This window comes from Myxocyprinus asiaticus, chromosome 48 (assembly GCF_019703515.2).
Source record: "Myxocyprinus asiaticus isolate MX2 ecotype Aquarium Trade chromosome 48, UBuf_Myxa_2, whole genome shotgun sequence".
Lineage (NCBI taxonomy): Eukaryota > Metazoa > Chordata > Actinopteri > Cypriniformes > Catostomidae > Myxocyprinus > Myxocyprinus asiaticus.
Window position 1 is genome coordinate 21,609,526 of NC_059391.1, and position 13,411 is coordinate 21,622,936.

A 13,411-nucleotide genomic window follows, 5' to 3' on the forward strand; every position below is an offset into this window, starting at 1 on the left:
ACAGGGTTGGGAGGGTTACTTTAGAAATGTATTCCACTACAGATTACATAATACATGCTGTAAAATGTAATTGTAACATATTGTATTAGATTACTCAAGGTCAGTAACGTATTCTAAATACTTTGGATTACTTCTTCACCACTGGTAGATTTTTTCACTTGTTTGGACTATAAAAACTCAAAATACACATTAAAAAAAAAAAAAATCCTATGAAAAACATAAATATCTTTTGCAGTGTTTTTATATATTTTTACAGGAAAAAAATAAAAAAATAAAAAATATTATGAAGAATATGATTTTTGCCCTAATATCAAAGGTCTTCCTAGAAAAAAAAAATTATGATCTAACGTGAATTTTCTTGATAAAAAAAAATATAATCGTGCCTGGTAACATGTGCATGTAAAATTATTGAAATAGCATTTTAACTTAGTGTAAAGCTGACAATTTACACAAGGTTTATTTCTATTTCTTCTGCTCCTAACTTACTTCAAACTCACTTCTCTGTCTGCTCGTATGAATGTAACACATCATAAGAAAGTGTTTCACCGCTGTTCAAATGCACTTTGGATCGCATCATTTATATGTATAAATGTTTTCCATCTGAAAGGACTAAATATTAAATGAAACAAATGACAATAAAATGGAAAGTAATCTCTTCAGTAATCAAAATACTTTTTGAATGTAACTGTATTCTAATTAGCAATGATTTAAACTAACTGTTGTGGAATACAGTTACTTATATTTTGTATTTTAAATACGTAATCCTGTTACATGTATTTCGTTACTCCCCAACCCTGTGTTTTTTTATTTTTATTCATATTGTATTTGATGTGTTGCATTGAACTGTGATACATTTCAATCCATATTTATAGACCAAGGAGAGGAAGTTGTCATGGCCAAACTCTCAAACATTTGGTATCTCTGAAAAGCCCAGGGAGTCCTCTGATAACACCCCAAGATTTCCAACTGTAGTATCTATGGGCTAAGATAAACTTAAATAACAAATGTCCTACACAAATATGAATTGCTGGGCCTCAGGAGGATAATGACCTAATGTATCAAATATGATACATAAAAAAAACAAAAAAAGTTTGTCTAGTGGTACTAAAAAGTGTAACTTTCATATGTCAGGCTATACAGGGTTAACCTTGGTATAGGCTACACCTAAAATGTGTAGCTTCTCTTGTGATTAAAATTATGGCTGCAACTATATATATATATATATATATATATATATATATATATATATATATATATATATATATATATATATACATATATACACACACACACACACTACCTGTCTAAAGTTTTTATTTATTTTTTTATTTATTTTTTTTACATTTCATAAAAAGTCATTTTTTTACATTTATCCAAGTCATAAAAACTATGGAATAACATAAATGAAACTATGGGAATTATGTTGTGACAAAACAAAATCCAAAATAAATCAAAACAGTGTTATATTTTAGCATCTTCAAAGTAGTCACCCTTTGCCTAGAATTTACAAACATGTACTCTTGACATTTTCTCAACCAACTTCTTGAGGTATCACCCTGGGATGCTTTTAAAACAGTATTGAAGGAGTTCCCATGTATGTTGGGCACTTATTGGCTGCTTTTCTTTATTATTTGGTCCAAGTCATCAATTTCAAAAACTGTATTTTTTATTTTTAAATTTTATTTTTATAATTAAATTTATTTGGTGGCACAATTATAATTTAAAACATTTAAGCATACACCTTCAGATCAAAAGATTTTTAAGATCATGGGAAACATTTCAGTCAAGTGTTTCAAAAATTTTGACCAGTAGTGTGTGTGTGTGTGTGTGTGTCTATATATATATATATATATATAATAAATGATAATGAAAATTATTAACAATGAAATTCATTATTAATTTGGTGGCTGTGTATGGGATGGAGGATCTCCCTCATTGACGCCACTTTACAGTTGTAAAAATGCATTTGTATGATAAAATTGTGTTCTTATGAGAACTTGCACATTTTCAGAGCTTAACAAGTGAACACACAAGCCATTGTGAACAGGTTTCACTCATAATGCTCATGAAAGTGCAACAGACATCAAGATTTTCCCTAAAAAATAACATGAATTTTGGGTTGTTTCTCACCAAAACCCACCGCATGTCTTCAGAAGACATGGAATAGAGTTCTTTTTTTGATACTTGCAGGTCCTTTTTCAAGCTGTAAATTGAGGAACTCTGCTACTGTATTGAAAAGTCAGACCACTATATTTATTAAAGCATCTCCTTTTGTGTTCCGCAAAAAAAAAAAAGTCATACGGGTTTGGAAGAACATAAAGGAGAGTAAATTACGAAAACAATTTTGGGTAAACAATTCCTTTAACTATGGCTGACTGATTAGCACATTTCTGCGATTGCATCAGTAACTGAAAACTTTTGCATTTGTGTGATGTTGCATCCATGCCGCTAGGTGTCACTATAAGTTGCACATGGCTGCAAAATCATACTGTATCCACTTTTTTCCTGAACTCGGAAGTGTTCCCCGATTTTCATCGGATGCCTGTTTTCATTTTCCGGTCCGTGATGATAGTCTTTGACAGTGCCTCACATGACAAATTTTAAGGAGTGGGTAGATGACATGAAGCAATGGCACAAGGTTAGTTACATTGATATCATTATCTACTTCAAGAAGAGTCTGAACATATTTTTAATCCAACTAACATTTAAAATGGTTGCTGTTCTCCAACTGGATTGCTCATTTTGGTAGTTCTTCTATTGTCTCTTATGGCGAATGGAAGCACAAAAAGTCCAGCAGCAGTTTTAATCATAATTGTGGCGCCTAGTGATTGGTCAGAAACTTTTGTGGATAGCTTAATTCTGTGACATGAGTGGGGATGCTGGAGGTGCAAGAATGTAAAAAATTAAGGTTGGCATGATGTAAAAGGCTATTTGATGACGAATGAAGCTTTTCTTTTATGGTACACGTGTAGCTGTCTGTCTGATCAGGCGCTGCAGTTGGCAGCAATGACAATCCAGAGGCAGTGTTACTCCAAATGACCTCGTCTGTGATTCACTGACTGAGAACGCAATTACGCTTCTCTCCTCTGCTGAATCCCATAGCTCGTCTAGGCTGCTAATTGGCATGAATTAGCTGTGAACAGAGGGAGTGTTTCAATCCATCCCCTCTTTCTCTCCCTCTTTCTCTCTCATTTTTACTTTCCAACTCCTCTCTAACTCACATTATAGGACTGTGAGAGGGCCCACTTGAATTGGCTCTACAGTCTAATGGTCTGCCAGGTTCTTGACATCGCCAGTGAATATTAGTACAGACTTTTTAATCAAGAGACTCTCGTGCTGCTGCCCATTGCTAAAAGTACATGTACCAAAACATCTGGCCTGCCAGCTTCGCTTGCGTGCACAGTTCGTAATGAAATGTCTGATTTTCTGATCCATTAGTCCAAATCTATACACATTTAGAAGCTCATGCTTCCTGCATATTGTCCGACACGCTCTTCCAACACCAACAGGGATATGGTCTACTCTGACATTGGCAACTTTTGTAGATTCAGAACAAGAGTAACTGGCTTCAAATGACGTGTGTAGTTGTCCAAAAGTGGGCACTATGATGGTAATTATTGCATTTAGCTCATGATGGTCGAGATGGGTCAGCCAGTCGAGATTCTGTATCAGGGGCTGTACACACCGCACTGGCTTTTGCCAGGCTGATCTCAAACTGAAATTGGAAACAGTAGGTTGACTTTTCTTTAGCTTAAATCGTGTGTGCTTTCCAAAATTCAAAACGCTACCCCCAATGGCCAAAGCAGTAAGTATTGTTGGGCATATGGGCATGTGTGAGCTCCATTTTCTGGATGTACTGTCCGTGGAGGGGCACAAAAAGCATGTTGTGAAGCGAGTTGTTTTCGGATGTAAAGGGAGTAATACAGTGAGGAAGAACGCATGTTTTATAAACTGTAATTTCTTTATAACTGTTTTATAAACAGTTTTACAAACTGCCCCTGCCCCTCCCAAACCTAAACCTAACCATCAGTGGATTAAAAATGCTGACATGGCGTGCTTCCAGTTGCGCCACAGGGGAAGGTAAACATGCTGGAGCCTATGCAAACATGTCTGATAGGAGATGGCACTTGTCAGCAGGGCCGCCGATAAGGGACATTTAGGGACAACTAGACATTTTGTACCAGGCCCGGTTTTGAGGGGGACCTCGCCAGACTGGAGTAGGGGCCCACAAAAAGGCTCCATATTCCGTATTGTCAGTGCTGGGGAGTAACGGAATACATGTAACAGGATTACGTATTTAAAATACAAAATATAAGTAACTGTATTCCACTACAGTTACAATTTAAATCATTAGTAATTAGAATACAGTTACATTCAAAAAGTATTTTGATTACTGAAGAGATTACTTTGCATTTTATTGTCAATTGTTTCATTTAATATTTAGTCCTTTTAGATGGAAAACATTTATACATATAAATGATGCGATCCAAAGTGCATTTGAACAGCGGTGAAACACTTTCTTATGATGTGTTACATTCATACGAGCAGACAGAGAAGTAAGTTCGAAGTAAGTTTGGAGCAGAAGAAACAGAAATAAACCTTGTGTAAATTGTCAGCTTTACACTAAGCTAAAATGCTATTTCTAGCCATTTTACATGCACGTTACCAGGAACGATCATATTTTTTTATAAAGAAAATTCATGTTGGATCATAATTTCTTTTTTCAAGTAAGACCTTTGATATTAGGGCAAAAATTGTATTCTTGATAATAATTTTTGTATTGTTTTCCTGTAAAAATATCTAAAAATCCTTAAAATAAGATCAATTAGATTTATCTTGTTTTAGAAACAACACTGCATAAGATATTTAGGTTTTCAGATAATGTATTTTTAACATGTGTTTTGTCTTACTGTACTGGCAGAGTTTTTATAGTCAAAACAAGTGAAAAAATCTGCTAGTGCTGAAGAAGTAATCCAAAGTATTTAGAATACATTACTGACCTTGAGTAATCTAATGGAATACGTTACAAATTACAGCATATATTCTGTAATCTGTAGTGGAATACATTTAAAAAGTAACCCTCCCAACCCTGCGTATTGTAGAGCGCATCTAAACACATCCAGCGGGAGACACAGATATAAACATGGTACACGGAGACCAGGAGGCCGCCAGGGTAGCTAGTGTTCATTGATGGAATAACTGTCCGCCCCTTGCAATAATCAGTATATTGTGATATTTTGTATACTGTATATACAGTTACCATGATTTAAAATTACTCCTACCACCCAACCCTACTTCAAAATGGACCCTTTGACCTTGGGACACCGAAAAGTGAAATTCAATGGACTTAACATGTTCTGCACTTGTTAGCCAATCAGGCTCTTATTTCCCAGGATATTGAACAAGGAGTGGGTCATTCTCACCTTATGTCCACCTCTGTGCAGGCACAGTCACTCTGACAGGGAATAAGGACTTTGTAAAACTTAATAAAATGTCTCCCTCAAGAGCAGACATTCTCATATCAGACCTTATTCCTCAACCATTAGCACTTTTCTAAAACATTTTTCTTACTTACAGAACCTTTAAGGGTGCAGTCCATGGTCAAGAGTAATTCAGCACCCTGTCCTTTATTAAAGGGCTGTTAGACCACCCAGAAAGTTTTCAAATGTCAATGAGTTATAATCACTCTTGACTGAATCATTCCATGAAATACCATCCGTCAGTATCACTAATGTTACTCTGTCTAATAATGACAAGGTTTGGTGTGTATAACACAATTATTTGACAGTTGAGTACCAAACCAGACATGCAGCATAAAATTATAATTAATTTTGAATTAAATATTAAGAGTTTATTTAAAGGTGTGTAATTTTTGTGCCACTAGCAACACCAAATGTAACTACAAAAAAATAAAAAATAAAAAATAATTATATATATATATATATATATATATATTGTTTTCAAACAAGTTTCTTGAACATTCCTTCAATCCTTCATTGGTTAGTGAACCCAAAGCTCTCACCATTGGCTGAGCCGATGTTTCTGATAGAGCCAAAGTGTTTACAGTTTTTGGGGGAATCAACCTCTGAATGGCTCAATTTTTGTTGTTTCTGCATATTAAACTCGGATAAAAAAAAAGTAAAAAAAAAAAAAGAGTGTTTTAAAGTTGCAAAAATGTATTCACTTTTAAAGGAGTAACTTCTGAAAGTTAATTCTCAGGGAAGGTAATATACAGGTATGTAGGCTATGATCCGAAAACCACATGTGACTAAATAAGCAGGTTAATGAATGATTAGTAAACTTGCAGATGGGGAAGAAGGTAAGGAGATAATGAATAGCTGGGAAAATGAGGAATATTCCCTCAGACACCATCATTAGGGTAGAGGAAAGCTGTGAGAAGACCAGATGGAGAGTATCAAGGAACGAAAAGAAGGTCAGATTTAAGTTAGACCTGAAACGGTGCCCTTGCTGCTAATTTGTACTGCTAACTGTGGTCTCACATAAAAACCATCATGAATATGCTGCATTTCCTCTTATTTTTGTCAAAACTACAAACTGAAAAAACAAAAAACATAAAAACAAAACTGATTTAACCAGTCTAAGCTGGTTTGCGGGTCACCTAGCCAGGTCAGACTAGTCTTGTTTGCTGATTTAGAGGGGTTCTGGGCACTTGTCAGCTGGTCAGGCTGGGAGACCAGTTTAGCAACCAACCAAACCAACTGAACATCAGCTTGGCCAGGCTGGAAGACAAGCTAAACAAACTAAGATTAGCAAACCACATTAGACTGGCTTAAGCTATTTATTTATTTATTTATTTATTTATTTATTCAGTGGGGTTTCCTTTGATTTTTATCAAAATTTCAAACTACAGCAAAGTGAAATAGTTTACTCGTAAAAATGTAACAAAACGCCTAATTGACCCACTAGCCTTTCAGCTAAACAATGAATGCTAGCATATAGCTAACCTTGTAGATGCCTTGATTGCAGCCATTGTAAGTAGTTTCCATCGTGTAGCTTCGGAGAACGCCGATCTCCCTCCAAACAACCACCCGAGCCGTGGACGCCCGAGACTTCTCCACCAGATAGTTGCAGTTGTTGAAGGAGAACGCAGGAGCAATTCGGTCCAGCATCTTAGCGATGGTCTGTAAAAACAATGCAAGTACATTTGCTATGAAAAAGCAAATGCACACATGCTGCCTTGATGTCTGCTTGGAAGCTCCTACTTATGAGTTCGGAAATTGTAATTACAATATGATGTGTGTCCAAGTGATTTTGGTTGGGAGAAATTTACTTGTTCTCTTTTTCACTTACCAACAAAGACAGGAAGCGTTTTAGTGCTAGTACAACAACATTAAGAGTGAAGAATGAAAATTAGGTGTGTGATTAATGCTTTATTTTATCTCATGTTGCCATAGAGAATGATGTTAAATGTTGTCTGGCAAGCTTTAGTGTGATTAGTCATCAATAGGTCATACAATTTTTATAAACAAATTGGACAGTCAACATTCACAATTCCAGCTTATGATCATCTAAAGTTAACTTCTGCCATGCTTTTTTAATTAACAGGCCCCCAATTCGAAAAGTCTGCATTCAAAGAACATCCCAATTTTCCTAATGGTAAATCATCTTGTCCTCATCTCGTAAATACAATTCTAAAATTACTTAAAGGCAGCAATACATATCATTGAATGCGAATTCTAGAATTTGTGCCTCTATTTTCAGTGTCTTAAGTTGCAGTTTTACATATATTATTTAATTTAAGAGACTTGAATATTTGTTCTTTACCGTCATTGCATAGATAGCAGACATCAGACAGACGGCAGCTAGAGACACAATATTTTCCACATCACAGATCCAACAAATTACATATGCTTTTAAATACATTTGTCATAGGCAGCACTTTGAAGAAAAAATAAATAAATAAAATGGCCACAATGAACTTTAATAACTCACAAACTAAAGTTTCAGGCAAGATGGAATATAGTTGTTCCAATCAGATTTCAATGAAATATAGACAAATGAATGTCAGCAGGTTGAGTAGCAGCAAATGCTCCATTCTCATTGTATAACTTGATATATATGGAAAAGATAATAAAACATGCAAAACCTTATAAGCCATGCATTGTTGGCTCTGAAAACAAATAAACAGATTATGGAGATTAATAGTTAATGCTAAAAGCTAGACAGTTATCTTTACACATGGAAAAACAGTATTGCTCAAAGGTTGCCCTCTCATGTAATTGAGTTCTCAGTAATGTGTCATTGAAGAATCAACTTTGTCTCAGATGTTTCTCCTAATATTTCTTAGGCGGAATAAAAATAGAAACAAATGTATGAGACAATTGTTGACAAAAAGTAATACAATTTAGATAAATAGCATAGTTTAGATAATTTGGTCTTGGAAGAATGAGATGAGAAATGAGTTCATAATGAAATCTCTGACTTTTAGTAGGTATCTTGGCAAATTCTGTTCTATGGCAAGTAACCATACTCTGTAACCCGGGTCTTCTTTCAGTGAAGCTGTGTTAATGGGAGATCCAGATTGCCACAGGGTTTCCTTCATACTGCAGCCATACAGAAACACATTCTTCTTCCTGGAGTGGCCATGGTAATCGCAGAACACCTGTGCAATGTGATATAATGCAGCATTTGTTTAATAGATAGAAAGAGAAACAGAGAGATGATTAAGATTAACTATGTTGGGCTCTGCCTTAAGTAAATAGAACGTTCCGATCATGTCAGGAAAGCTAAAAATGATGGCCTGTAGACGGCCTGTATGTCTTTGTTTCTGTCGGACTCTCTTGTCCTTGCTTACACTGCCTACGCTGATTAATTTTCACAGTGATAATTATGAATTATAGTACAGTATAATAGATATGTAAATACGGCTAATTGTGTCAACATATTTGTGCAAGTGTTAATGTTCTTTGGTTAAAATACTTAATATGCAGAGATAAACTATAAGTAAGCCATTTATAGGTTGATTTTACCTAAAAGTGTAAACTGTAGTGCTATTAATACATTGCTCTGTTTGTTTGAGCATCGTGATCAGCCCGACAACAGCATCATTGGCTCATTCAATGGCGTGAGTTTGGGATGGGACTATGTTACAATTTGTACCAGAGTATTCAGAAAATATGCCGACTCACATAGATAGGGCAACGGTTCCATTACTCCATTTCAGAGAAACATCTTTTGTAAAAGGACAGAGGGTGTAGAGGGACAGATGTAAAGATAGAAGTTATTCTTCAAGCTTTTATAGCAGAAGCTCAAAGGCACTGGGCATGAATCTAGGAATAGACCGAACTAAAAAAGCTCTTAATTCTGTTAGGAGGCATGAAACTGGAGGTCATCTGAAACCATGAAATATCCATGAGTTGATAAACTGGGTCATTGTTTTTAGAACTGCTTTTAATGTATATTCAGTATATCAATTATTTTAAAAACAAAATTTATATTTAATTACATTTTAAATCTTAAGTGTTTAGAGGAGAAATCAACCTATAAATGGCTAATTTATAGTTGTCTGTGAATATTAAACTGGGATATGAGAAAAAACATTTAAATAATAATAAAAAATTACACACATCAGTTTTAAAGGGGCCATGACATTACTTTTTGTATTAATTTAAAATGTTGTTTTAGGTTCATTTAGAACCTAAGTTTTTTTTAAGGTTGTTTTTTTTGTTGTTGTTTGTTTGTTTTTTGCACAATCAATCAACTCATTTTCCACCCTCATTCTGACCCTCTTTCAGAAACGTTTGATTTTGGTGCTGCTTCTCCTTTAAGACTTGACAGTAAACATCCACTATTATGATTGGCTCTCTGCTCTTAACTGACCTGCACTCTTCTTGCCATCAGGCTATGGAAGTAATAAGGTAAAGTAGGTGTTGATGTGTTGTGTAGGTGGTTAGATGCATATGTCTACCACAGTGTGACATCACAGTGTGGAGGAAGTAGAGTACAAGTCATTTTGGCAGCTTAGTTTCAACAAATGCTCATTTTGCAGTTAGGAGGAAGTTTTAAGTTCTGAAAATTCCGGTATGTTTTTATAGTATAATGACCTCTCATATGTCTTAAGATCAAGGAAAATGTTATCCCTCATGTCATGACCCCTTTAAGATAGAATGTGGTTGATTCTGTTTAAATAAACTAATGACATGAAAGAGGCTACAGTATTCTGTTTGTCAACAATAATGTCTTTATTTATGCTTCAAGATTCATATACATTAAGCACGTTTATATTACCCTTTTTGATATGATCTTGTCTCATCTAAATATATTCATATCAAATTAGAAATCAATACTAATTACTAATTGCAATCTGTGCAGAGCTCAATGCAGGCCCGCATTCGACTGTATGTTCCAATGTTCAAATCTGTGACCACAAACAAACAGATAGATTTGGTCAGCCCTGACCTACATTTGGAACCAGTAAGCTCTGAGATCATGGAGCAATTTCCTGAAAGCCCTCTGTGGAACTTCAGGATAAAATGGGAGCAGTGAGATTTAATGGAAACTCACCAGTGGAGTTCTGCCTATGCTGTTGAGGTAATAGAGAAATCCTTTGGTGTGGTAAATCGTTGGGCTGAAATTAAGGTCAGGCTTCAGCCACTGTCTGTTCAGATCCTCGCCATTGAGAGAACAACGATTGCTGGAAGAAATAAATAGGAGGTTCAGTGTGATTAATTTTATGAAAAATAACATGTTAAAAACATCAATAATGCAATTAATCAAGACACCAGACCGATATAAGGAATATTTCTACCATCTGAGCAATTCATGCTTGAAGTACCACCTGATTTTAGCAGAGGGCAGTAAGCAAAACTCCAGCTGTATAGGCAACACACAGCTTATTCAGAGAACAAACCACCCTTACTTTCAGCAGACAGCCAAAAGAGGCTGTGTCTCGTTTGGAAGGATGCGTCCTCCGGAGGTCGCATTTCTCGGCCACATACGTCTCATTTCAGAAAAACGAGTAGGACACTTGGAATGCAGCCTTTGAATGCGACCTTCTTTCACAGGAATTCGGAGGATGCATGAGGTATATCCTTCGTGGGCACTCACATCCCACAATTCTTTGGTTCAGCGGAAATGTCTAAAACAAATGATGCCAATTTGCCCATAAATATGATGTTCAAACACAAGGAATGTTAATTCCCAAGTTGAAGTACCTCAGTAGATGGGTGCAGAGTATGTGTGTAATTATATTAATATATCATTAAAATAAAGTATTAGACTAAAAGTACACCTGTGAAACGTTGCTGGCACTGGCAATGACGTGAAGATGATTGTATGAACCCAAGTGCAGTTTATTTACAAGTGAAACCAAAACCCTAACTATAAAAACATGGAACATGGACTTGACATAAACATGGACTAGGAGCAATCCACATACATTCAATACTTGACAATGGACAATGGCAAACATGAGGGCTTAAATACAAGACATGGGAGAACAAGAACCAATGAACAGAGAGAACTGATAACAAGCTAACAAGACAATTAACCAATAAACCAATGAAAACATTACACATGAACATGGAGGGAAAACAGGAATCACATGACAAGGGAAACAGGAACTAAACATTTCAAAATAAAAGACATGAATCAACAAAATACACAACAACCTGTAAAATCTATTTTCTTTTCTCTTTACATCATTATAACTCTCCTAAAATGTACCTCATGCGTTCCCTTCCAGAGGGACTTTGTTCCCTTCTCACTCAAAGCACTCTCGCTTGTTAATGTGTGGCGTGCTGTCATAGCAACCATGTTGCATTCCGTTTCCGTTTGTCCTACGAAGGCCGTCTCATTTAAATGAGATTTGTTTAAATGAGGACACTTGGTATACTGCAGCCTTCAAAGGACGCGTCCTACCTAACATGCAGCCTTCCAAACAAGACACAGCCAGAGACAGCACAAGTTGAGAACATGTTCTTGGCGTTCATACACAGCTAATCATGCAAATTCAAATGCAGGGATCTCATGACATGTTTTTCTACATTTCAAACAACAATTTAACTTGAAACACCGGCCAAAAAACGCAGTGTTTATGATGCGAGGCAACCAGAGCGAGCCGCTCCAAAAGCATCCATCTGATGCATGTGCACATTGACGTGTCCTTAGAAAATCCCTTACAATAAATCTAAAACAGATTGATTAATTTACTTTTTTTTTTAATTTATTTTTTTATGCTTTTCTCGACTGCCACAATAATTTTTGCATTTTAATTATCTAAATTATTTATATATACACTGGCGGCCAAAGGTTTGGAGAGATTTTGCTCTTATGGAAATAAATTGGTACTTTTATTCACCAAAGTGGCATTCAGCTGATCACAATGTATAGTCAGGACATTAATAACGTGAAAAATTACTATTACAATTTGAAAAAAAAAAATCAGAACTTCTTAAACTACTTCAAAGAGTTCTGAAATCTGTTTTCCAATGTCTGTGTTTCTTTGCCCACTCTAACCTTTTCTTTTTGTTTTTCTGTTTCAAAAGTGTCTTTTTCTTTGCAATTCTTCCCATAAGGCCTGCACCACTGAGTCTTCTCTTTACTGTTGTACATGAAACTGGTGCTGAGTGGGTAGAATTCAATGAAGACATGTGAGGCGTCTGATGTACTTATCCTCTTGTTTAGCTGTACATCTGGCCTTACAACATATTAATTGAGAGACTACATAAAATATATGTACTTTAAAAAAAAAAAAAAAAATTGACACCGCAGGAAAAACAAAAATGTACGTATTTAAGGAAAGAAGGTGAAAAAATGCTATTCTGATGGGGAAAATGGGGAAAATATGTAAGGATAAAAGGAAGGATCAAAATAAAACATATTAACATATTTCCAAGTATCAAAGTAACATTATCTAGACAAAAGATGGCATAAGCAATCTTTGTGTGTCTATCCTTGTGTGAATATTAAAACCAGCAGAATCATGGCATTCCCATATCAATGTCTTTCTATACAGGTTACTGAAAGGTCACCGGTGGACAGAGCTATTTAGCAAGCCACAGAGCCAGTCTGTTGATTAGAGGGCAAGGCAGCAGCTGAGCTTTATCTCTCAACAAAATCCTAGTGGCATTTGGAGGCAGCCTGCCATCTACAGACTTCCCCACACTCAGTTTCTGAAAGTCAATTATAAGACAATGTTCAAACAATAGCAAATTGATAGGCCAGGTTTGAAATGGCTGAGCGCAACTGTTGCTCTCTGATCGCAGGTGCCTTGTTTGAAGATTGCTTTCTTTCTTTCTTTCTTTCTTTCTTTCTTTCTTTTCTGGAATTGAGAAAAAAAGCATGCAATATTTAAACAAAACGATCATCACCATCTAAAGATAAGTGTAATACACAAAATATTAAGGAAAAAGATTCTCTTGATGTGCTTTTCATCACATGACGTGACTAG

At 35.6% G+C, this 13,411-nt stretch overlaps 1 protein-coding gene across 2 annotated transcripts in view; it reads right to left on the bottom strand.

Annotated features, from left to right (window-relative positions):
- The window catches only part of LOC127437828 (cytosolic carboxypeptidase 4-like), a 208,948-nt gene that overhangs the window by 43,125 nt on the left and 152,412 nt on the right, over positions 1-13,411 (bottom strand). For both annotated transcript variants that reach the window (XM_051693035.1, XM_051693036.1), the window contains exons 20-22: positions 10,525-10,654; positions 8,492-8,623; positions 6,966-7,142 (exon numbers count right to left, since the gene is read on the bottom strand). In XM_051693035.1, the coding sequence (XP_051548995.1) occupies positions 6,966-7,142; positions 8,492-8,623; positions 10,525-10,654 (439 nt within the window). The remainder of the gene's footprint in view (positions 1-6,965; positions 7,143-8,491; positions 8,624-10,524; positions 10,655-13,411) is intronic.